The sequence below is a fragment of the Gorilla gorilla genome, chromosome 6 (genome assembly GCF_029281585.2).
Source record: "Gorilla gorilla gorilla isolate KB3781 chromosome 6, NHGRI_mGorGor1-v2.1_pri, whole genome shotgun sequence".
Taxonomy (NCBI): domain Eukaryota; kingdom Metazoa; phylum Chordata; class Mammalia; order Primates; family Hominidae; genus Gorilla; species Gorilla gorilla.
In genome coordinates, this window is record NC_073230.2 from 7,632,572 (window position 1) to 7,657,445 (window position 24,874).

Consider the following 24,874-nt stretch of genomic DNA (forward strand, 5'->3'; position numbering starts at 1 on the left):
GGTGCTAAAACTGCGTTTTCTTCTTGAGTTCCGTGTTTCAGGGAGAGAATCGTGAAGAAACAGACTAAAGGACTTTGATGCAAGCTACAGTCATGAAGAAGGACATGTGGGTGAGGCTGGGAGCCCGGGGAGCCTGGTGTCAGCCCCAGTCCGAGCAGCGGAGTCAGCAGGAAGACCCTGCCTCTGTGAGTGTGTGGGGTGCTTTGGAGATGGGGGTGTGTTTAGATTTTGTCTCTTCCGTGTTATTCCCATGGCAGGCTCTGCACCAGTCCCCGGCGCTGCCTGCGGCATCTGATTCTGCCGGCGCTGTCCGCTTAGCTTATGGGTACGCAGAAGATCTGCATCATGGTTCCTGCTGAAGAAGGGAGTGTGTGGCTGTGTGTGTGTGGCTGTGTGTGTGTGTGTGTGTGTGCACAGGCATGCACACACCTGTGTTTACATGAACACATGAATACAGTGTATGTGTATACACACAAACACGTGTGTGCATGTGAGGTACATGCATGTGCACATTTGCTTACATGTACGTGTGTGTGCATGTGCGTACACATGTGCGATTGGCATGTGTGTGTGTGCATGCATATGTATATGGGCACATATATGTACAGACACGTATGCACGTTTGTGTGTGCATGTATATTATATGAACACACGTGTGCATGCATGTACAGGCACGTGTGCACGTATGTGTGTTTGGTGTGTCTATATATGTACGTGTATATGGCCACACACATGGATACAGGTATGTATACACATGTGCATGCACACTTGCCCAGACACACAACTGCACACCTCCCTGCCCTGCACCCCGCCTTTGGGCTCTCCATCATTGCTGCTGGCTGATAGGTCTTGAAAGGCCCAGGCTGGTGGGTATGTCCTGCCTCTCAGGTGGGCAGGAGTGGGAACAGCCTATCTGGCCTTCTCCAGGTTTCCTCTGTCAGCCTGGAGGAGGGCAATAATGATGCAATTTCTTACAATAATGATACCTTACATTGCATAATCGCTCGGGTCACTCAAAATATTGAAAACAGTAGCACAGAAAGGTTAAAGGGTTCCACAGCAACTCAGCAGCACAGCCAGCACCACGAAGTCGGCCACCGCCCCACACTTTAGTCAGTTGGGTGACCTGGCCAGCCCTGGGAAGACGCCTCATTCAGCTGAAGCTCATCCACGTCAGGGGGCTCCTCGGTGTCCAGGAGATGCTGCCAGCTCCCAGCCCCAGGACGGGTGTGAGGCTGTGGCCCCCGGGGTAGGTCCCACCAGGGTCCAAAACAGTGCCCTGAGGTGCAGGGAGGTGGGAGGCAGTGAATCCTGCTTTGAGAACTGACTTCAGCTGTTCAGGGTGGATGGGGCGTGGGCTCAGGGGTGCAGCTGACGCGTAGGTTGGCTCCAGCTATCACCCCAGATCTGGTCCATCCGCAACAGCAGCCTTGCGTGTGGGCTGAGCAGTTGGTTGACCACATCCAAGCTCTGCTGGGAAAAGAAGTCCACTGGTGCCTGTGGTAGGAAACCAGTGCCTCATCCTTGGGCCGGATCAGGTGATCTGAGGGGTGGGAACTGCTGCCCCCGGCTTGGCTGTTCTCCGTAAGCTGGACAGGCCGACCCAAATGCGCGTGTGCATGAGCTCATGGTGAGCAGAGCCCTCCCCCTTCAGCGGAGGTCTGTGACCGCCTCTCCGAGCTCCTTCCCTCCCCAGGGCACCGCCAAGGCCTGGCTGACATCACGGGGTGTCCTGCCCAAGGCCCTGTGGTTACTGGACACCCTCAACCTGCTGCCTCTGGCCTTTTCCTCACTTTCTAAACCTTCTCTCCACTTCCCAGGGAACTCCTCCTGCACGAAGCGTCTTGGCTCCTGCCCTGCTACACAGAACACGTCCCTCCCTCAGCCGGTCCCCAATACTGAGCACCTTAGAGACAGCCACTCTTCGCAGACCTGGTTGCTTGTCTTGCACCATGTGCATATCCTCCTGTGCATGGAGGAGGAAACCAAGGCTTCCAGCCCCGGAGCTCGCAAACGCAGAGACCCCAGGCTTCCTGTGTGCTCCTGTGCACGGAGGAGGAAACCAAGGCTTCCAGCCCCGGAGCTCGCAAACGCAGAGACCCCAGGCTTCCTGTGTGCTCCTGTGCACGGAGGAGGAAACCAAGGCTTCCAGCCCCGGAGCTCGCAAACCCAGAGACCCCAGGCTCCCTGTGGGCCAGGACCACTGGCCTTTCCCTCCACTGCTTGGGGCGTCCTGCAGTACCGGGCTCAGGGATGGAACCCGCACGCGGAGCCAGGACGAGCAGGCCACACGGAGGGAATGCCGACCACGTCCCTGAAGCCACAGTGGTGAGGAGGGGACTGTGCACTTCAGTGTGAGGTCGGGAAGGCAGCGTCCTGCTCAGATTGTAGAAACGGGCAGAAACCCCAACGTGGTCTCTCCTCAGTTTAACCCAGAAGATGCTGAGGCCTGGTATCCACTGTCCTCCTTCCCAAAGGCCAGACTCAAAAGGAGGAAGTACAGGAGGGTGGTGCAGCTGGGCTTGTCCCCTCATGGCCCCAGATGCGGCCTCGGCCACGGTGTGGTCTCTGCATGCAGGCCCCTCCGCACTGCAAGAGGTGGCGGGCTCTGGGGCCGCGTCGCACCCCCGATTCATGTCCTCCAGCCTGTTTCCTCGCCTTAGGTGGGACGCGATCACCCGCCTGCGGGGAGTCTTGCTGCCGCGCGACAGTGAGTAGAGGCCGGGCACAGGCCCACAGCAGGCGCTCAGCCAATGCTCACTCCCAGGTCCCCGTGTGCCTGTCTAAGAACCGCGAGGCTTCAGGCCTCCAGGAGGTGTCTTGCGGGGGCAGCCGCTCTGACGTCGCCTCTGCCCACTGTGTCTGGATCCCTCGTGAGGGGCCCCCAGACCAGAGGCAGCCGAAAGGTAGAGTCCAGATGCGGAGGGAAGGACGTGATCTCCGAATTCCGTGATCACAGCTGGGCAGCGGCAGCTGGAATTACACACCAGTCCCACAGCTGTGGTTTTAAGCACCAATATTTTACAGGTAAGAAGCTCCATCTCCCACGGCAGATTGCAGCCGTCAGCGTTGTTAGATTCATGCGGACCGGACGATGCGTCTAAAGGAAAACGGACCCAGGCAGGAACACCAGCGGCCGCCCGAGTGTTGGCAGAAGCAGGCCTGTTGCTGAATTGTGACGTTTGTAGAAATCGCTGTTGTAGCCGCTGTTGGCTCCTCTCAAGCTCCTGACAGTGATCCCAAGATCTGCCGGGAAGCACCTTCCCCGGCGACTCCTCGGGGACACCGGCTCCAGCTGCAGCCTCAAGTGACCCCTTTGCCGGAGTCCAAGAAAAGAGAAGCTGCTTCCGTGGACTCTTCTGTCCCAGATGAAGCTGCAGTGGCAGGAAGTGGTAGTTGGCTGCTCCCAGGGTTTATTTGGTTGGGACAAGAGGTCCCAAAGCTGTCCTTGGGAAGGAGCTTAGGCAGGGCTAAGCTGATGTGTGCCTCGGGGAGCAGAGGGAGAGACAGGGCAGGAGACATGGAAAACACGGTCCAGAGGCAGCAGGGACAGTGGGAGGGAGAGCCGGGCCCTCTGCGATGCCGGCTGTGGGCTGGGACAACAGGGGAGGGTGAGGCAGTCCCAGCTCTCAAGGCCTCTGGCCCAGGTTGGGGTGTGAGATGGCCAAGCTGCTGTGGGGCCACCCGGGAGGAGGAGAAGCAAACCCATCAAGGAGGGCTCACAGGCGTGGTGATATCTGAAGAGGCTCCTGAAGGGTGTGTAAGAGTTTTCCAGGAAGGGTGGTTGGAGGGAGCACTAGGCGAGTGGCCGGCACAACCAAGGCCTCGGGTCCCCAGAGCCCTGTATGGGTCGGAGTTGGGTCTTCCCAGGTTCGGGTTAAGGTTCGGGTTATGTCTCTTTTCCACAGCCGTTGAGAGCAATATGATTTCAGCAAATGTAGCTTGTGTGGTTTCTGATGGTCAGAAATAATCCACATTTTAGGATTTCCGTAATCCTGCGCTTTAAAACTGGCATCACAGACCATTGCCCCTGCAGAGAGCAGCCTGGGCCTCCAAATGGAGGGGCCTGCTGGGGGATGAGCTGTCCGGAGGGTCCACACTGGAGGAGGGGGCAGGCCACGGCCAGGCTGGAGAGCCTCTGTGCCTAGTGGGCCCCGGAGCCCCAGGTCCCTGGTGCAGGGGGTGGAGGTCAGGCAGGCCCTGGGCAGCCGACTGCTGCCTGAAGCCCACCCTGAGGAGGGAGGGAGGCAGGGGAGGAGGCAGAACAGACCCCTTGGGGGAAGCAAACCCACATTCCCAGACCCAGGAGTGCCCACATCAGGGGGGCCCCAGGGAGGGCCAGCCATGCGTGTACACCCCTCCTGCCAGGACCCTGCTTCCGAGGTCACACCAGCTCCTTGTGGAATGGTCTGATGGAGTGGACCTGACCTGGAGAATCCACGCCCCTCACACATGGAGCTGGGCAACAGCTGGCACCCGCCCCCTCGGCCTCAGCCTCCCTGGGGGCTCCCCTGCCACAAGAGGGGCCGTCCCGGGTGCTTTGAGTGGAGTGAGCTAGAGAGTCGGATATTAGGGCCGCCTAGGAGAGCCGGCCTTGCCCATCGCTTGGCCGGGGCTGGACTGACGTGGGTCGGCTCCAAGTCCAGGAGGAAACTCGCAAACTCACAGCAGGTATGAGTGCTGCTGCGACACAGTGGGCTTTCAAAAGTGTGAATAAATTGAAACTTCATAAAATAGCCTATATTTACAATAGCCAAACAAAATTACCTCTTTTTGTCTTTTATTTATTTAGTTACTGAGAGAGGGTCTCGCTCTGTCACCCAGGCTGGGTGCAGTCACGGCTGACTACAGCCTGGAACTCTCAGACCCAGGGGTCCTCGTGCCTCAGCCTCCTGAGCAGCTGGGACCACAGGTGGGAACCACCAGGCCCAGCTAGAATGCTTTAAAAAGAATCATCTAAGGCAGAGGTAGAAGTTACAGCTCTAGGGCCCAAGTCAGCCTGTTTTTGTCGAACAGAGGGCTAAAAATGATGTTTATATCTTTAAATAGTTGGAAAATCAAGAGACTATTTTGTGGCATGTGAAACTTATAGGAAATTCAAATTTTAGCATCCATAAACAAGGAGATGTGGGGACACAGCCACACACACTCATCACGCGGGTCGAAGGCTGCTCTGGGCCACAGCGGCAGAGGTGAGCGTTTGCACCAGAGGCAGAGTGACCTCGAGGCCTGAAGCACACCGTCCAGCCCTTCACAGAGCGGCGTGCCAGCCCAGCTCTCAGGCTCCCTGGCAAGGCTGGAGCCGCAAGGGGCTCGAGTTTCCCCTGCCCGCAGCCCCCATAACTGGAAGCTGGCTCGCCCAGTGCCCTGATCCCACCCGCCGGCCCCTTCCTGTCCACACATCTCCACTTTTCCCTGGAAGCCTTTGGTGACAAGTGCAGACACGCTGCCCCTCATCGTCTGGGGTCGTTGGCCGCCTCTCACCTGTCCCCCAGGTGGCAGGTGCGGCCCTCGGGTCCACTCTGAAGGTGACGGGCTGATGCTCCAGGCCGGACGTCAGGCTCCGTGACAGCTGGTCCTACACCGTCTTCTCCGGCTCTCCCTGGGGTCACGCCCCTCTCCTGCTGCAGAAACCTGGGTTTCCTCCATGAGGCTTAAATGAGAGCAGCCTCAGGACAGACGTCCAGGAAAGGCCAAGAGAACTCAAGCCTGACTATTCCTCAAGCCTGCTCTTGACAGAGAGAAGTGGGTTGGGTGAATCTGAGGAAGAGGGGAGAGGGCCTCGCCCCATGGGGCAGGCTTGTTACCGTCGGGACGGGGCTGCTTTGGGTGCTGAGTCCTGGAAGCCGCTCGGACCCATCCATGACTTCTTATGTGTGCTGTCGGCAGCTGACCAGCGGCCACACTATCCTGGACGCGTGGGGATGGAGCTACGGGGAGGGTGCAGTGGTGACTGCTCCACTGCAGAGCCAGGTATCGCCAGGGGCGCCAGGTGAGACCCAGCAGAGACACAGGTGGAAAGGAGTGAGTCCTCCAGGGTCATCTGAACAGTCAAGTTCCACCCATTCAGTAGCTTCAAAAACAGGCTCACGATTTGGCTGCAGGCCCCGGTCTCCAGCTGGGTTCCCTCACCGTACGGCTCCCCATGGTCACGGGCAACCCAGCATCCCACACTCTGGATGGGGGTCAGGAGTGGAGGCGACAGGAGGCGAGGAGGTGAGTGGGCGGCACAGACAAGGAGAGAGCCCACCCCTGCTCTAGACAGAGTTTAGGAGTGGAGGGGACCGAACAGAAGGAATCGTCTTCATTTCGCCTTCTGGTAAGAACAGGCTTTAGCCAAGGAAAGGAGGGGTGGACTTGCAAAGCCCTCCCGTGCGGGAGCCCTGGGACAGAGGAACCATCCCACAGCCCCCCGGAAGCCACCGATCCCCCCAACACAGCCCCCCGGGAGCCAACGATGCCCCCGAGACTGGCCTGCACCTGCACATCCAGGGGGCGGGGACCCGAATTGTTCTGCCACAGTGGCCCTGCCCGCAGGGAGATCAGAGGAAGAAATAAAATCCTCAGGCCTCACCTGGGATCCAGATTCGAGGCCGGAAGAGCAGACTTTGCCCGGGGCACTCACGCAGATCCCCACGTCTCAGGGCACCGCAGTCCTATTACCATAAGCGATCATGCAAAGGTGCGATAAAAGCCATCTGTCATTCATAAAATGTGATGATGCCTTTCTGCAAAGACATAAGCCATCCCGGGGCTCAGCCAAGAAATGGCCACAAAATCTGGCATAATGACCTCAAAGCACACTTTCCAATATAAAGAACTTTCTAGGCAGCTGCTTCCAGAATTTATCTGTGTGCAATAATTTTACACCTAAAACTATCACTGTGTTCTGTGTCTGGTGGCCTCTTTACCAGTTCCTCCCCTGTAACAGCAAGAAAGTGCCTTCAACATGCTGATGGGCCCCGGGTCAACATGCTGATGGGCTCCGGGTGACAAGTGACAGCATCAGGTTCGCTTGACAATGGCTTTGCCATCGGACACAAGCGCAGGTGCCTGGGGAGGTGCCGTCTGTCTTTGTGATCCCCCAGGTTGCCAGGGAGGAGGAGCTCAGGCCTCTGTTGAGAAGAGCAGGTTTTGTCTTGGTTGGACTCAGAGACCCTGAGAGCAGGATTTTCCCTCCCAAGCGCTCCCCAGGGGGAGACCCCTCGGGCCAGGACTCCCAGGGCCCACACAGAGCCTGGTGTTCAGAGGACAGAGCCTGTGGGGACCAAGGGCAGGCACAGCTGGGCTCGCACCGACAGCTGGGGAGGGAGGGGGAGCTGGAGCCTGAACTGACCCCTTTGGTGGTGGGGTTGGTGGGGTACAGGGAGTCAATGGCCCCAGCCCCAGCGACAGCACAGCAGCTTCCCCAGGAGGAAGGGGAGGCTGAATAGGAGAGAGAACCCCACATCCTCCACACCTGAGGCCGTAGCCTGAGGCTTTCACTCCAGACCCAGACATGTACCGGCTCTGATAAGAGGTTCCCTGTAATTTATCCTCACTTGAATCTCAAATTTGCTTCTAAATATCCAATCTTTTTTGTCTAATATATGCGTTTTCATCCCTAATCAGCAAACCTGTAGATTACACTCATGCATGAAATATTTGGTGAATACCTTTTAATTTTACAAAATGTCTCCTTCTGAAATTACTCCTCTGCACCCAGGAAAAAACAGAATGATGTCACTGCCAACTTGGAGGTAAAAGTATTTCACAAATCTTAACAATTTTGGCTTTCTACATGCACGTTAGGAAGTGTTGATGGACACAGGATCATACCCTACCTGTTGGAGGAAGGAGACGATTTAATTGATGACGTCTTCAATTCCTGTCCCCACCCTCCCCGGGCCCCTCTGTACTGCGGGGCCGTGGCCTCGCGATGATCTAGGCCGTGACGGAGCAGCACCCAAACCCTCTTCCGATTCCTTTCAACTCGGCTGTGACTTCTGCTTCTTCATAAGAAAGGACGTGTTTCCGAGCGGCCACCGAGAACTACAGGCAGGCCGACCGGCAAACCACCCACAGCCAGCACCGGGAGCCGCGGGAGCCGCAGAAGCCACAGGGCCCTCACAGGGGGTCTCCGTCTCCTCCATGGAGGTGCTCCCTGTCTATCTGCTGGGCCCGCTCACAGGGCCCCTCCACGGACGGTGCCCGGCCTCCCTCACGTCCTCGAGGCGTCCCTCGGTCAGGTACTTAGAATCTGCGTCTCCCACCTGCTTTTCCCAAGGCTGGAGCTTCCCCTGGACAAGAGCGGAGCCTGGGCTCCCAGTGCCGGGTTACTAGCCCAGGACCTGGCCCCTGGCAGATGCTGGGCATAGGCTTATGAGAGGACTGAAGTGGCTGTGTCTCCACGCAGCCGACAGCTTCACGAGAGAGAAGGGGAGGTCAAGGCCAAGACCCAGTGACAAGAGGACTCAGAGCCCCATGGTCTGGCCACAGACGGCAGCTAGTTTAGTCCTCACGACAAAGTGAGAGCCAGCAGCTCCCTCCCACAGTAGGAAACTGAGCTCTGAGAGATTCCCTGACATGCCCAGTGCCGTCTGGCTGGTGAGGGACAAGCCAGACCTAGCCCCCATGTGCTGGCTCCAAGCCCACCCTCAGCCCAGCCCCTCCCACAGCGCTGGCCTTTCCCTCCCACACCCCAACTGCTGCCTCCAGCACGGGGACCCCCAGGGAAGGGCAGGACCCCGGGAAGCAGATGTGGGCTTCTTGTTCCTAAGTGTCCAGAATTCCAAGATGGCTTAAACCCAGCATACGGCTGAGTGGGTGAGGCTGGCGAAGAGGTCAAGTTTCTCTGTAAAAATAGTGACCACAATGATAGCAACGTGTGCTTTGTAGCAAAGACTCACCGAAGACTCTGTGTGCAAAGTGCTGAGGCCGGCCCAGCTTGCAGCCACGCCAAGTGCCGTCTGCTGTGGGGCCAACTCCTCCCTCCTCCTCCAGTTCCTCGGGCTGTCTGGTCTGGGGATGTGGCTTTGGGGCTCGGTGGCCTGCAGCCCATCCCTGCAGCCCATCCCCTTGCCTTCAAGGGCCCCTTAGGGCACAGAGCGCCCTGTCAGGTAGCATCCCCAGGACGCGGGGCCGGCTGAATCCCCGGGTGCTGTGCCCTCTGCTCTGCCTTCTCCGGGGCCCCCGGCAGGATCGGCCTCCCCGACTCCGGCAGGAACTTGGTGCGGCTGTCCCAGCCCTGGGCATCTTCTCCCTCAGGCTGCGGCCTCACAGGGCCCACGAGGGTCAGAAAGCAGAGGTCTGGCTGTTTTGATTTTTGGGTTTTTATTGAGACAGGGTCCAGCTGTTGCTCGGGCCGGGGTGCGGTGGTGTGATCACCGCTCACTGCAGCCTCGGTTTCCTGGGCTCAGGAGATCCTCCCACCTCAGCCCCCTGAGAAGCTGGGACTACAGGCACGCACCACCATGCCCGGCTCATGTTTTTATTTTTTGTAGAGATGGGGTCTCCCTCTGTTTCCTCAGCTGCTCTCGAACTCCTAGCTCAATCAGTCCGCCCACCTAGGCCTCTGAAAGTGCTGGGATGACAAGTGTGAGCCCCTGTGAGCCCAGCCCCTGGACTTTTTTTGGACTCTTTCATATAACTAATATGTAGGCCTGGAAGTCTGGTCATTGCTGTAAGTAGTTTCTTGGTAGAGAACTAAGAATTCTATGTTTGAGGGGCCGTAGGGGCCACATCTGACCCACTTCCTTCTAACTAATTTTTGTTTTTTTTGAGACAGAGTTTGTCTCTTGTTGCCCAGGCTGGAGTGCAATGGCATGATCTTGGCTCACTGCAACCTCCACCTACCAGGTTCAAGCGATTCTCCCGCCTCTGCCTCCCGAGTAGCTGGGATTACAGGCCTGCGCCACCATACCCGGCTAATTTTTGTATTTTTAGTAGAGACGGGGTTTCTCCATGTTGGTCAGGCTGGTCTCGAACTCCTGACCTCTGGTGATCCACCCACCTCGGCCTCCCAAAGCGCTGGGATTACAGGCGTGAGCCACCACACCCGGCCCAGGTAGAAATATTTTTAAAGCCAGCTTTTGTTCATTATACCACAGTGTGTCTACGAACAATCTGTAGACTGTGTGCTCGTGTGCCTGCGCACCGGTGTGTGTGTGTGCGGACGCCGTGAACAGGCTCTAGATTATCTGCCTTTTGGAATTTCCCGACATCGTGTGGCCATCAGAACATGATCAGTGTTGTGAATGCTCCATGCGTAACAGACTGTGAGTCTTGTGTTTGAGGGATACAAAATAAAGTCAAGCTTTTACATTGTTTTATTCTTGTGTTTTCGGCTTCTTGATCTGTTGCTTTTAATGAAAACAAGTGAGTTCTATTTTCAAAGACCCTCAGACGGTGGGTGGGGAACGGATAGCCCAGGAGTCCAGCGCTGGGGCGGACTGGCCGGCCGGCCAGCGACAGCAGCCAGAGGGACCAGCACGACCCTCCCCAGCCACCCCGCGTCCCTCGAACCCAGCCCAGCAGATGCAGAGCTCACATTTTCTCCTGCTGGCGGCTCTCCCGGCTCCCCTGTGAGCCCCGATAGCCAGGCCCATTGACCGTCAGCACCCGCAGCCAAGCGGGAGGCCAGGGGAGGAAGGAATATTGTCCCGTTCTGGCTTTGCCGGCCAGGATTAGAATTGCACGCGGCGCAGCATCTGGCGCCCGCTGGATGCTCAGTAAGGACAAGACGGCTCTCCTCCTCCTGCCACCCAGAGCCCCAGCCTCCTCCCAGCCCCCCCAGGCTCCCAGAATAGCCTACGGCCAGAGCTGGCCTGTGGTAAACAGCTCGGAGCCTCCGGGCAGGCCTTGGATGAGTAACCCTCAGCAAAACATCGTGGGATCCAGAAAGGTGCAGGTGCCAGGCCTGAGCTGGGTGGGCCCCTCCAGCACCCCCACCTGGACCCTCTGCTGGGCCACTCCAGGCCAACGCATGGGTGGAGGTGCAGGGGGAAAGCCAGCTCTTGGGCTGCGGTGCCCGCCTCTGCCCCACCCCAGGAGGCTGGGACGTCCCCAATCTGTGTGGGAAAGAAAACCCGTCATCCTGTTGCTGATGGGGCCTCAGCGAGTCGTGGGGGGCCCCTGGGAGGAGGTGGGAGGCACATAAAGCTCCATCTGCTCGTGGACTGCACACCCCCTGGCCACAGCTCCCAGGAGGGCTTTCTCCTCCACGCCATCACGCAGCCCAAACTTTATGGCCCAGCATCCCTTTCCCACCCTTGTCCATACATCGCGGTGCCCCCTTCACAGATGAGCGTTGCATGAGTTCCTTCAGTTCTGTTCCAATATCCCCTGCGCAGCCATGCAGACAGGCTTCCTTCTTTCCCCTTCTTGCACGAGCGACACGGCTCTACGCTTCCTCTTACACCTGGCTACTTACGCACAGCGGCCTCTTTCTCCTGGGAAGATCAGTGGAGGCTCCAGCCAGGCCAGCTGGCAGCTCAGGGCTCAGGCGCTGGCTCATCTGAGGAGCCCTGGGCTCCAGCCAGCTGCTGGGCAATGCTGGGATGACAACCTCTCCTGTCCTAAAGGGCAGGAGGTACTGCGGCTTCTTCCCCTGCCACAGTCCCAGGGACCTGACGGGGACACTCAGAGACTCTGTCTCTGCCTCCTGTGCGGGGTCATGCTCTGCCTGGAAAGCGCCTCCTTCCTTCCTGGCCCACTGGGAAATCGCAGTGTGTCCTCTGGCCAGTCCCAGCACCCCCGGGTGGGACCCCAGCGACCCTGCACCCCCCCACTGCAGCCCTGTCTCCCTCCTCCTGGCAGGGCAGCTGCCAAGCCTTGTCCAGTCCAGGTCTCCCCAGGCAGGATCCCTTGGGGGAAACCTGAGGAGGGAGCTGTTCCCCCCACTCCCAGAGTGTCCTCAGAGAACCCCTCCAGACCCCACGGTCCAGAGCTCAGCCTCAGGTTCCCTTGCTCGGGTCTGGGAACTGGAAGTCGGTCCCGCTCCCCTCCCCGGCCTCTGCCCCATTTTTCTGTCCGCTTCCACGTAGAGCAGACCAGAATATGCCACCCCAAAATATGCCTCTTTGGCATAAGCATTATTTTGAGCTGCTTATTTTGAGAAACTGCAACCACAGGAGAAATTCTGAAAACAAGAGTGGAAGCTGCTGTTCTGTGAGAGAAAGTCACATCCGTACAGGCATCTGCGCTCACCAGGGTGCCCCCTCTCTGGGCCAGAAGGCCGCCTGTAAGTCACCGGAGACGCTCATCCACGGAGAAGGCCTGACCCCAGTTTGGGGTAATTTCTTGGGCCGTTCCCCACACACTCTTTCTCTTTGTTTCCGTCGAACGTGGTCTTTAAGGCTGAGCTCCAAGCCACGTCTTTGAGACATAGCCTGTCCCCTGAGTCCGTCCTGTGCAGACCAAGGTATACATGCTATTAAGCTTCTGTTTTTCTCTTGTTATCTGTCTTTTCCACCTTGCAGCACGAAGCTTCCCCCAGGAATCCTCCACGCCCTCACCTGCACCAAGACTTTCAATTAAGAGCAGCAGTGCCCTCCTGGTGTCTGGTGGTGCCAGGGGCAGGCCTGGTCCTCAGGCCTGGGGTCTTCTGTCCCCCTTATCCTGGGGAGCCCATCTGTCCCCCTCATTCCTGGGAAGCCCATCTGCCCCCCTCATTCCTGGGGAGCCCATCTGCCCCTCTCATTCCTGGGGAGCCTGTCTGCCCCCCTCATTCCTGGGGGACCCGTCTGTCCCCCCTCATTCCTGGGGATCCCATCTGTCCCCCTCATTCCTGGGGAGCCCGTCTGCCCCCCTCATTCCTGGGGAGCCCTCCTGCCCCACTCATTTCTGGGGGGCCCGTCTGTCCCAGGGCTTTGCATACTGAGGCCTTGCAATCCACAAGCTTTCCTAATTCCCAGCTCATCCACATGACAACAGCCCCTCCCCGGGGGCTCTGGCCGGACCTCCCTTCGTCCTCACCACACAGCTGCTCTCCCTGCCCAGCCCTCAGCCCTCCTTAGACACATCCACCTGGCCCCTAGGTGAGCCTCTCCCGACCCAAGACCCAGGGTCGTCCCTCTGTCCCCAGCCTTCCCACGGCCCCCTCACTCAGGACACAGCCCACAGCCTGGCCCCACCTGCAGACCTTACAGAGGCCACTTGGCCCCTCACACAATGCCTACCTCACAGGCCTTCTCTCCCCGCAGAGGGTCAGACATGCCCCTGCCCCAGCCTTGGCATTTCCACCCTGCAGGCCTCCAAGGGGCTGAGCCCTCAGGTACCAGCTTCTGTGCAAAGCCATGCCTGGAGGCCTTCCCGGACCACGTGATCTAAGACAGCAATCCCCTCACACCCAGAGCAGGCAGCCCTCCCTGCCCAGGCCGTCTTATTTTCCTATGTCATTCCTGTCACCACCTGGCGCTCACCTTGGCTAACTGGAGCTCCAGCCCCTTTGGATGAAAAGAGCTCCCAGAGCCACTCCCTGGTCTCTGATGGGGCTGTGTGTCCTCTCCAGGTGCCCTCCCCGACAGCCAACCCCTCCGCCTCTGCACAAGGGAGGGCCCAGGGAGGCTCAGGGCCTGTGTGGCTGTGTGTGTGTCTCTATGTGTCTGTGTGTCTGTGTTTCTGTGTATCTATGTGTGTATGTGAATGTGTATCTGTCCATGTATCTGTGTATATCTGTGTCTATGTGTGTGTGTGTATGTCTGTGTGTATATCTGCGTCTGTGTGTATATATGTGTGTCTGTGTGTATATGTGTCTGTGTACCTGTGTCTTTGCATGTCTGTGTGTATTGGTGTGTGTGTCTGTCCATGTGTGATGACATGTGTATCTCTGTCTGTGTGCATCTATGTATATCTGTGTGTATGTGTTTGTGTATCTATAGATCTGTGTCTATGTGTATATTATCTGTGTGTTCATCTGAGTATTGTATGTCCATGTGTGTCTACATGTGCCTGTGTCTGTATCTGTGTCTGTCCATGTGTCTATGTGTGTATCTGTGTGTCCGTGTGTGTGTGTCCATGTATCTGTCTATGCATGTATCATCTGTGTGTCTGTGTATTGTGTATCCATGCATATATCCGTAACTATGGGTATGTCTGTGTGTCTCTGTGTGTGTTTCTTTGTGTCCACATGTGTGTATCTGTGTGTGTCTATATATCTGTGTCTATGTGTGTATCTGTGTCCACGTGTATCTGTGTGTGTCTATATATCTGTGTCTGTGTGTATCATCTGTGTGTATCTATGTGTGCATCTGTGTGTGTCTGTTTTCTCTTTGTTTTCATGGTGTCCACTGATGGGCCGACTGAACCACCAAATTCCTCCTCAGAGTCCAGTAAAGGCACCAGGCGGAAGGGTCTGGCGGAGGGCTGGCCGCTGTCTCCTCACTCCTCAGCGGGGTCCTGTCTTCCGACTTTTGTCTCGCGCCGCCGCAGCCTGTGGACTCCTGGTCCCTCCTCTGAGAGCCTGCGCTGTGCCTGGCCCCGGGCGGAACTTTGAACGAGGCTCCTGTCTTAACTCGACTGCTTGTGCTTCGGGGAGATAAACAATAAACAGGAGCAGAAGAAAGTGTCTTCAGACCACGGCGGGTGCTGTTGGGAAAACAGTGGCGGGGCAGGGAGGGGGGCGCTTCTGAAGGACCTGGCGAGGTAGAGGCCACTGTTCTAAGAGGCAACAGACGAGATGAACCAGGACCCTCTGCGAGGGAGGGAGGTGTCCAGGGGTGCACATGGCTCCTGATAGCTGCCGGGCTCCCAAAAACCACTCTGGGGGTGAGGATGGGAGGGGAGAGGAGTGGGGGGCAGAAGGCAAGTGAAAGTAAGTGCCCAGGGAACCTCCATGAGGCCCCCCACACTGGATAATAGTGTTCCATGGGGTCTGCTCAGCCCCATGTCTGCCCCGAGACACCAGCCACAGCTCTGTGTCGAGGTCCTGCAGACCACGGGAGAGATGGGGGGGCCAGGAGCCTATAGAATTCCAAGTCCAAGGGGACCCTTGCTGGGAGAACACAGGCCAAGACCTTCCTTCCTGCCACAGGCTTCTGTCCCTGCTGTCTGCTCCCCCAGGACTCCCCCCACACCTGGGATCTTCCTCCTCACCCTCCTTGGCCTCTCTCGGTGACCCTGTGTACACACAGATGTGCTGTCCATGCGAGTGGAAGGAAGGAAGGATGAGGTCCACTGACAGGGGTGAAGCTGTCTCCTGAGGGGGCAGCCCACCTCCAGGTCACACCGCCCCACCCAACACAGCCTCCAGTCCAGCTCCAGGTGGGCCGCACCCAGCCCTTCACTCACTTCAAATGGCCCAAGACGCATGGATTCCACTGGCCAGCCGGACTGGAACAACTTCTCCCCTTGTAAGTATCTAGTGGGTGCCCACGGAATGCCAGGCAATGGGCCAGGCTCAGAGATGAGTGATTCCTCAGGAACAATGGGCTCAACGCCTTTAATTCACATCAGAGGAAACTGAGGCTCAGAGAGGGCAGGGAGGGCCCTGGTAACACAGCCAGCCGGTGAAAGTTAAGAGGGGGGGCCCAGGTCCTGCTCCCAGCCCACCCGCCTGGGCTTGCTGGCGAGGCTGCTGGCCCAGGCAGTCTGGGCACTGGGGAAGCAGCCGGCTTGAGGCACAGGGGATGTGGCCTCCTCCCACACACTTACCTCCCTGACTACATCTTAGGCTGACATCCACATTAACTCATATTCCCTACTGGGAGCTGCACGGCCAGAAGCTGCTGGTTGCAGAAGCCACTAGCTGGTTGTACAAGCACCGCTCCCCTGGTTGTGGGTGACAGATGAGATGCACTCACGTGAACACACATGCACGTGCGCACACACAAATGCATACACACACGCACATCCACACACACACACATGCGCACACACACGCACACGCCTGCACTCACACACCCCGGTCGGCCCCAAGCAGGAAGGCGCCCCCAGCACACCAGCCCCTCTCAGCGCCCCCAGCGGGCCCGGCGCCTGGAGGGTTAAGGCGGGCACGTCCCGCGCGTGGGCAGCGGGGGTGCGACCCGTGCCGGGAGCTCCGCTGCCCTGGCGTCCCCTGGGTCCAGGCCCAGTCGCTCCTTGGGCCTCTCTCGCGGGGCCGCCTCCGCCTCCTCCTTGCCGAGACGGGCGTGGGGCACGGGGTCGCCGCCCGGCGGGGAGCTCATCCGGCGGCGCAGACGCCCCGCGGCTCCGGGGAGGGACTTGGCCTGGGCCCGGTCCCCGCGCTCCTCTGGGGAGGAGCCGAGAGGCTGCAGCTGGCGGCGGCGGCGGCGGCCCCGGGCGGGAGGGGGTCCCAGGAAGCGGCCAGGCCGGAGCCCCCCACTCGGCCGCAGCTGCCGGCCTGGCCAGAACCGAGCGCGCCCTCCCGGTCTCCGCCGCTTCCCTCTGCAAACCGCGGGCAGGAGGAGCCCTCTCCTTAGCGGGCCCGGAGCTGCAGAGGCGTCGCGGGGCGCGGCCGAGGGGAGGAGGAAGGAGAGCGGGAGCGCAGCCGGCCCGGGCCCAGCCGTGACTCGTGGGGCGGCGGCTCCGCCAATCTGTGGGCGCTGACGCGGGGGGCGGCTCCGCGGCGCTGGATATCTGCCCGCCCGGGGCGCGGGGCGCCGAGAGGCTCGGCCAGGCGGGAGCTGCGCTCGGGGCGGCCGCTGCACCTGCCCGGGACCCCGCCGGCCGCTCCCCGCGCCCACCCCTTCCGCCCTTCGCCTCCCCCTTCCCCCCAGCCCCGGTCTCCCGGGCGCGGCGTGAGAGCAGAGCCCGGCCCGGAGGAGCCGCCCCTTCCCCGCCCGCCCGCCCGCCCGGCGCCTGGAGAGGAGCGCGCTGAGGATCGGGTCGCCTGCGGCCGCCGCCACCGCCCAGGCCCGTCGCGCCCCGGCCGGGATGGACCCACACGCCCGATGAGCCCCGCGCCGGCGGCTGCGAGCGCGGAGTCTCCCCCTGCTGCGGCCCCCGCCGCCCCCCGAGCGCCCGGCCCCGCGGACCAGGACCCCTGGGCTCCCCGGCTGAGGGCGCGGCCGCTCCGGAGAGGCCGAGCGGGGACGGCCCCGAGATGGCGCGGGGACCCAGCGCTTTGGCGGCGGGCGCCCTGCACGCGGCCCGGGCCCGGGGACAGCCCCGGAGCTGGTAGCCGCCCGGCACCGATGGACCTTGACCCGCGAGGCGGCGCCGCGCTCGTGCCCAGCTGCAGCTAGAGGGGCGAGCGGGCAGAACGCGCTCCAGGCCCGGGCCGGCCCGCGCGGCCATGAAGATGATCCTGGTGCGCCGGTTCCGCGTGCTCATCCTGATGGTGTTCCTGGTGGCCTGCGCGCTGCACATCGCCCTGGACCTGCTGCCCAGGCTGGAGCGACGCGGCGCGCGGCCCTCGGGGGAGCCCGGCTGTTCGTGCGCGCAGCCCGCCGCCGAGGTGGCCGCGCCCGGCTGGGCCCAGGTTCGAGGCCGCCCCGGGGAGCCCCCGGCCGCCTCCTCCGCCGCCGGCGACGCGGGCTGGCCCAACAAGCACACGCTCCGCATCCTGCAGGACTTCAGCTCCGACCCCTCCTCCAACCTCTCGTCCCACTCGCTGGAGAAACTGCCGCCGGCGGCCGAGCCGGCCGAGCGCGCCTTGCGGGGGCGGGATCCCGGCGCCCTAAGACCCCACGACCCCGCGCACCGGCCGCTGCTGCGAGACCCCGGCCCGCGTCGGTCCGAGTCGCCCCCCGGCCCCGGCGGAGACGCCTCCCTCCTGGCCAGGCTGTTCGAGCACCCGCTTTATCGGGTGGCGGTTCCGCCGCTCACGGAGGAAGACGTCCTGTTCAATGTGAACAGCGACACCAGGCTCAGCCCCAAAGCGGCGGAGAACCCGGACTGGTGAGTGGGGGCTGGCAGGTGCCCACCCCCAAGGGAGCCGTGAGCCCAAGGCACGGTGTAGAGAGGTTCAGGGGCCCCAAAGGGCCGCCCCCCATGGAAGAGGCCGGGCAGGGAGTGTGGTGCGGGAGGAGGCAGCTGCCTACCCCAGGGCACTGCCTTTGTCTCCAGAATAACCTCCTCCTTGGGAGGGGCTGCCGGCTGGTCCGGGAGCTGTGCCCTGTGGCTGCTGCTGAGGAAGCCAGACCCTGCGCCCTTTAGAAGCGAGTCCTGGCCAGCCGTGGCCACCAGCTTGGGAAATGGGGTCAGGCAATGAATGAATGAGTTGGTGAGGGAAGGAGCCAGGCTGCCGCTGGGCTTTCAGACACTTGGCGAGGGTGCTCTGGGTGGGCACCTTGGAGAAGGTCTGGATGTGCCTATTGTGTCTTTTAAACCCAGTGGCTGGAGCAGAATTATCAGAGGGGTTTGCTGGCAGCCGTGAGGTGCGACAAGGTGGCCCACCCAGCAAGGGCGGTGGGTGTGCTGGCTGCAAAGAGATGATGGCTCGATAAAGGGCGAGAAGCCACGCCAGGAACCTCTCTTTAAACTGTCCTGGCTAAGCCCTTTCCCCACCCCCCGGCCCCTCCCTCCACCACACAGATCAAAACAAGCAGATGCTACACCGAAGCAGTGGAACATTAACCACGGCAAGGCCAGAATAAGTAACTACCTGCCGAAGGTTACCCCAGCAGCAGAGGGAGAGACCAGCCTTCCAAAAGATCTGGTTGAAAGTCCCTTCTTCCCTGAAATGCCCAGGCCCAGTGTCTTCTGTCTAAACACACTGGCTGTTTGGAAGCCTCTGAGCCTTGCCTGCTGGTCAGGTTCAAGGAAATGCTTGGAAATTTGAGAACCAGAGCATTGGCCTGGGCTGTGGCTCTCGGCAGGGAGAGACGGCCGCCCAGAGCAGCGAGTGGCCAGGAAGTGTATCCTAGCCCGCCCCCCATGTCCACCGCAGGACAGAGCTTGGGCAGAAAGCACCTCAGCTTTAGGTGAATTCGAGCTAGGACAAGTTCCGCGTTTCCCTCCAGCCCAGCAGGCAGACGGAGGGTCTGTCCTTCCTCCAGAACGGTCCCTTGACCCCAGAGATGTGAGGACAGGCCGCGTGGGCGGCGGGTACTCCATGGGAGCCTGGGCTGGAGAGAGTGCTGCCTCCTTCCTCTCTCCCCACCCAAGGCTGCTCTCATTAAAATCAAATTTAGCCTCTTGCATCATTGTGCCCCTGGTTGTTGGAACAAAAGCAGAGAGCTGGGGAAGGTTCCTGACAGACTGGGCGTGTCTGTGAGTTTCACGCAGCCTGTGGTCAACGGTAGGTTCTCCCCTCTACTCCAGGGGAGGGCCACAGCCCCTCGCACCCTCAGCTGAGGTCATGGTTGGGCCATTTCGGTGACCCTGGGACAGACGTGGCGGGGACGGCAGGGCAGCGCTGACGTCCTGGAATTAGTTTTGCTGTAGTTAGAGCTGTCTGTGGCGTCTCCAGAGGGTGAGTAAGAATTACAGGCCTTTCACCTTGTTATTAGTTGGCAGCCGAGTGGCCACAGAAGAAAGCGCAGACGTTGCAGGGCCCTCTTTAAGCAGAGGCGCCTTCAACACATCTGCACTTGCTTGAACCCAAAGTTAAAAACCTTGGCGTCGGTGCCCTCTCCCCGTCATCCGGCTCACGGGCCTGTTCTTTCCGTGCTGATGTTCGTCCTCGCTGCTCCCTGCAGGCCGCATGCAGGTGCTGAAGGTGCAGAATTCCTCTCCCCCGGGGAGGCGGCCGTGGACTCCTATCCCAACTGGCTCAAGTTCCACATTGGTATCAACCGGTACGAGCTGTACTCCAGACACAACCCGGCCATCGAGGCCCTGCTGCACGACCTCAGCTCCCAGAGGATCACCAGCGTGGGTAGGTGTCCTTGGGTGCACTCAGGGCTGTCTGTGTGCCGGCTGTGTGGCGTCAGGGCTGCCGGGGCAGGCTGTGCGTTAGAGAGGTCTGGGAGGCCTTCGCTCATTACGGCAGCGTCACCTCCTGCAGCGATCTGCACGGGCAGCGAGGAGGGACAGAGGGCTCGCGTCTCGTGTGCTCTCACACTGGATGTGCTCCTGATCTGCCGCACGATGAGCGGGCAGACGCCTGGACAGCCTGTCCACTGCGCTCTGCGTCCTCACCTGGGTGGTCCCGGGGGTGCCAACTGGATGACAGAGTCCTTCCCTCCTGGGGTAGAGGAATAGAAGGGTATCTTTGGCGGCGGTGACCCCTCCACCGGAAGCGTGTGCATGGAACTCTCCTGCTTTTCTGCACACGACCCTGGCTGGGTGGGGAGACAGCCATGAGCCCGCTTCTTGTGGTTTTGAAGCCGTCCTTCGTCAGACCTCAGCAAGGCGCTGTGCAGTTTCATACTGAGGAGACATAGGCAGGGCTCAGGACGGAGGCCTGGGCCTCCTGGATGGAGGAGTTTGAAGGCAACATCTCCAGGTACTTTGGGATCTGCTGAATTGGACAAAAAAGGGCATCCAGTTGCTGATTTCAGGAAAATATGCCACTGCAGCTTCTGAGCGTGGAGGTTTGGTGCCATTGTTCTCAGCTTGTAGGCGATTGTTTGTGAAGGTCCCATTTGTCACCAGTGCTTGGAGAGGTAGTGAGGGCGGGGCTGAGGCCCTTTAGTGGGAGCAGCTGCTCCCCGGGGATTGCAGGGAGTGGGCCTGGGTGCACACAGCTGTGGGCAGGTGCAGAGGCCATGACAGCCTGAAGGCAGGGCTTTGCGCTGTGTGATGAGGCCAGCAGTCCCAGGCATTAGCTTCATGTGTGTCTCAGAAGCAATCTTGGTGCTGAAAGGGTCCCAGCAGCCTGGGGTTCTGTCCAGTTGCTGACACAGGACTTAGGTGTCCCCTTTCAGGCCAGCAGGTAGGTTCTCCCGAGCTCTTCGGGGCTGTTTCTGGCTCTCTCTGCCGGGTGCTGAGTTGTTTGCTGGGCACTCACCTGGTCATGGGGAGACAGAACTTGCAGCTCTCTCCCCACCCCGTGATCAGCTCACCTCATAACAGAGATCAGCTGGACAAGCTGGGGGTCCTCTTCCCTCCATGCTGCCTGGGAGTAACCTGAACCCCTGCCCCCCTCCAGGCCCCCCTCCGTGAAAGCTCTGCCTTTCTCCTGCCCCTGCAGGGGTCTGAGGGCTTTCAGCTGTGCTGGGGAACAGTCCTGCAGACAGCCACAGCCAGAACGTCCCTTCTGCCCCTGAGAGTGAGCGTGGCCATTAAGGAAATATCCGATGCATTGATCAACATGTTTGTCCATTCAGCAGATTTTACTGGCACCTCCTGCATGTCAGACCCCCTTTCTGGGTGGTGGGGAGTTGAGGATGAGTTCAGCCTCAACGAGATCTGCTGCCTCTGTGGACCTGACAGCCCCAGGAAGAGACACACACGCACAGTGCCCGATCCTGAGGAGGAACGAGCACTTCAGAGCCGTGCACACCAGCCAGGCCGTGTGGAGAGGAGGGGGCTCCACTGGGAGGGGCTGAGGACCTTCCACGGGGTCCGTCGGGCAGCTTACCTTCCAGGTGGGTCCGTCTTGGCAGGGAGAGGAATGAGAGAGCCGTTCACACCAGCCAGGGCGTTCGGGAGGAGCAGCACGCAAGTTAGAAAGTCTCCAGTGCCGCTGTCCGTATGAGCTTCTCTCCAGCTCATTTTCCCCATCTGTCCAGCGGGGTCTCGCTGCGTGGGACCAATGCAAGGATAGGATGAGATGTGCATGTGAGCAAGCTTGTAAAATATTAACTAGTACTTTGTGCGTGGCCTTCCACAACAGTCCCCTCGTGTGCACAGGCAGGGTCTGAGCAGAGGGAGGGCTTTGTGGATTCCAAAGGCCACCAGGCCCTTGGCAGGCAACTGCAGCTCGCCACCTCCCTCACGGACCGGTCAGCTTTCCAACACCAACACTGAGGAGGTGTGGGAGTTCTGTGCCAGGAGCTCCCAGAGCAGCTTCAGGGAGAGTGCGGGGCCCCCTGGGACCTGGGGCAGCTTTGCCCACCTTAGGAGTGCTTTGTCCATCTGGACAAGCTAGGCTTGGCTCACTGCCACCCCCCTTTGGTCCAGCTGTCCCCGGGCAGTGGTGCCCAGGCTGCCTGACATTGCAGGGGTGTGGACAGAGCCCTTGCCAGGGAATCCCTACCCCAGGATTCTGGTGTGGCCTCCACCTGGGTGTGCCCTGGTTAAGTCCTGTGCCTACTGAAGGCCTGCCCCAGCTGATCTCGCTCGCTCGCCTCCTAGACCATGCTGGCCACATTGGTTCTCATCCAGTCTTCTGGGGTGGGGACCCGTCCAAGGACAGGCTGGTTGCTCAGTCATTCTGCAGGGCCAAGCAGGGCCTGCAAGGACGATGGGCAGACACAGCCGCATCACCCAGGCAGGACAGCAGGATCTGGCCCAGGAGATCTGGGGGTGAATCCTGGCTCTGCCAGCCACTAGCCAGAGTGGAAGTGGGCAAATGGATTAACGCCTCCAGCACCTGGTTTCTCACCGAGAACACAGAGAAGGTTATAGTCTGGACCTGGTATAGTCTGGACTCTGACTTACAAATCTGAATGCCAAGCAAAACCCATTCACTAGCAAAAGCTGACTCAGGCTGAACGTATTTAGGGGCAAAACCTAAATTGTCGAGGCTAAAAGTCCTGATTTTCCTCTGTTACAGTGAACAGTCACATGTTCCTCTGAGGAACAGGAGTGGGTTTAGTTATGGGGTTCTGCCCTAGACCCCTGTGGCCATGCCATGATCCACACCATGCACCACGTGTGCCTTTGTCATCGAAATACCTGCAGTTCCCAAATACGTCTGGCCTCACAGGGTTGTTGGGGCTTAAATGTGCAAATACGAGTAAAGAGGTGAGAGCGGAGCCTGACAGCGCACCTGCTGGGCGGGGTCTCCAACACTGCAGCATTTTGGGGGAAGCTCTCCTACTGGGTGGGGTCTTTGTACAGCAGCAGCATTTCAAGGTGGGCTGATCCTTCTCATCTGGGGAAGCCAGGGCTGGGCAGGTGCCTGAGCCTCATGAGGGTCTCAGTCTAGATGTTGGGCCCTATTCTCCCTCCTGCCTTGGGCTTGGAGATGCTCACAGGTGAGTTCTCATTTGTGAAGAGGTCTGTCTTCCTGAGGAGGCAGGGGACCCTCACCTGTGAACCAAGTGTGCCATGGGAGCTGCTCCATGTCCAGGTCCAGGTCTCCTGGTCTGCAGGGAACGGCACAAGGGGGCTGGCCTAGGCCAGGCCAAGTGTCCCTGGAGGATGTGCTCTGTCCTAGAAGGGGGCTGACCTGCTTGCTGACCCTGCTTGCTGCTGCCTGGCTCACCTGACTCAGCCACGGCTGTTCCGAGGGCCCTTCTGAGTACGAACTTCCAGTTGGAGGATCTGGGTGAAGACCCGGCTGCTTGAGATAGCAGCCTCTGGCTAGGCCCTTGGCGTGGCCAAGCCAATCAGGCAGGTTTAGAGCCTGGTGCCCCTAGACAGGTCCTGCAACCAAGAACAGGGGTAGCCTTCAAAGGCCAGCCCTGCCTTCCAACCACCGCTCCACAGCGAGGGAAACCAAGGCTCTTAGGGCAGGAGGCTTGTCCGAGATTAGCACCTGCATGCTCCAGGCTCTGAGTTCTGTCCCCTCAGCTGTCCGGCCCCTGGGTGCTCACTTTAATCTCAAGTCATTCATCTTACTATTAAACGTGAGCCCAGAAATATTGTTGCAATGGAGAACGATGCCTGCGAGTCTCCAAAGCCTTCCCTCAGAATGGTTCCATTAAATCTCCCCTGCTCAGAACCACCCAGTCCAATTCATGGAGCGCCACGTGGTCTACAGCACAGCTGGTTAGGGCCAGCGGAGGTTTATTTATAGCTGGGCTCCTGGCTGCCTGGTAACCGGCCATTGCCACCTTTAAAGAGTCTTGGGATATTATCTACCTCTATTCAGCTTGAAATCAGACATGCAGTGCCTTCGGCTGGGGCTGGTGATAATTAAATTTCTATCATGCACAATTATGGATGCAAAGAATGAATGACATAATTAACTACTCTGTACTTGGAATTACTTTAAAAAATAGTCATCCCACTGGCATGTGAGGATTTGGGCAGCTTCTGGACTGAAATACAGACTTCATAATTGCTCCATCCAGATTGGGACAAAGACTGTGGTTGGGAGAACATGCCTGAACAAAGAAAAATGACTCTGCAGGACCAAAGTCCTTGACACTAATTGATCTGCCAAAAGGGGAAGAATGAGTCCAGCTAGAATCCAGGACTAACCAGCGGGTGAGCTTCAAGGAACAAAGGGCTTCCTCTGGGTCAGCCCACGAGAGGGAGCTGCCTGCAGGTACCCGGGAGGGCACAGCCACCGTGTCTGTTCCTTGGGAGCAGGACTCCTTGGAAGGCAGCGCCAGCTCCGGAAAGGCCACTGTTCCCCCTCCCGCCCACCCCAGTTGGCAACTGCCCCTGCAGGTCACGGTCCCAGGGCCTCGCTCGGCCGGCCTAGAGAGAGAAAAGAGAAGATGCCCAATTAGCTGGACGCCCATGGCCCCAGGGCTGGGGGACCTTGGGTTATCCTGAAAGAAGGACAATGACCACCTGCAAAGGACGATTTCAAGTGGAGCCTGGAGGAGGCGGCAAATAGCTCAGTCCGCACTCAACTCCCTTCCCAGCCGTCTGGTGGAAGGTGAGGAGCAAAAGCTCATGCTGCTGAGGCCTGGGGCCACCCAGGCACTGGCCTCCCCGTGCTGAGCAGAGACAGCAGCCCCCTCGCTGCAGGAGTGTGCCCCGATGCGCACCTGCCGACTTTCCTTCTGATGCAGACATGGTCCCCACTGGGGCAAGGCTGCAGTTTTCTTTTAAAAAACAGATCTTTCAAAATAAAAGGGGCCTTGAAGAAAATCGTAGAATAAATAGTCTGGGGTGGAGGCGGTTCTGGCGAAAGTGTCCTGAGGGTGGTGTGTGATGGACGGGACTTTGGGCAGTGCTGATGTGGCCTTGCCTGTCACTTGAGGCCTCCAGGAGAGTCGAGGACTGG

General features: G+C 59.5%; 1 protein-coding gene and 2 long non-coding RNA genes across 4 annotated transcripts in view; 2 read left to right on the top strand and 1 right to left on the bottom strand.

Moving 5' to 3' along the window:
* The first annotated feature begins 623 nt into the window (after window positions 1-623).
* Window positions 624-3,468, top strand: LOC129523747 (uncharacterized). Its single transcript, XR_008667349.1, has 3 exons — window positions 624-1,249; window positions 1,821-2,328; window positions 3,028-3,468. It is a non-coding gene; the product is annotated as an uncharacterized lncRNA (long non-coding RNA).
* A 6,821-nt stretch (window positions 3,469-10,289) lies between these two features.
* LOC134758888 (uncharacterized) lies at window positions 10,290-15,260 on the bottom strand. Of its 2 annotated transcripts, none has more exons than XR_010134572.1 (2): window positions 13,401-15,260; window positions 10,290-12,386 (listed from the first exon to the last, which is right to left on the bottom strand). It is a non-coding gene; the product is annotated as an uncharacterized lncRNA (long non-coding RNA). The 2 variants fall into 2 exon arrangements; XR_010134571.1 differs by having other exon boundaries at window positions 10,290-12,494.
* A 1,318-nt stretch (window positions 15,261-16,578) lies between these two features.
* FAM20C (FAM20C golgi associated secretory pathway kinase) overlaps window positions 16,579-24,874 on the top strand; it is a 65,872-nt gene continuing 57,576 nt past the window's right edge. Inside the window, exons 1-2 of the mRNA XM_031012947.3 lie at window positions 16,579-17,817; window positions 19,560-19,738. Coding sequence (XP_030868807.1) covers window positions 17,213-17,817; window positions 19,560-19,738 — 784 coding nt within the window. The 5' untranslated portion in view covers window positions 16,579-17,212. The remainder of the gene's footprint in view (window positions 17,818-19,559; window positions 19,739-24,874) is intronic.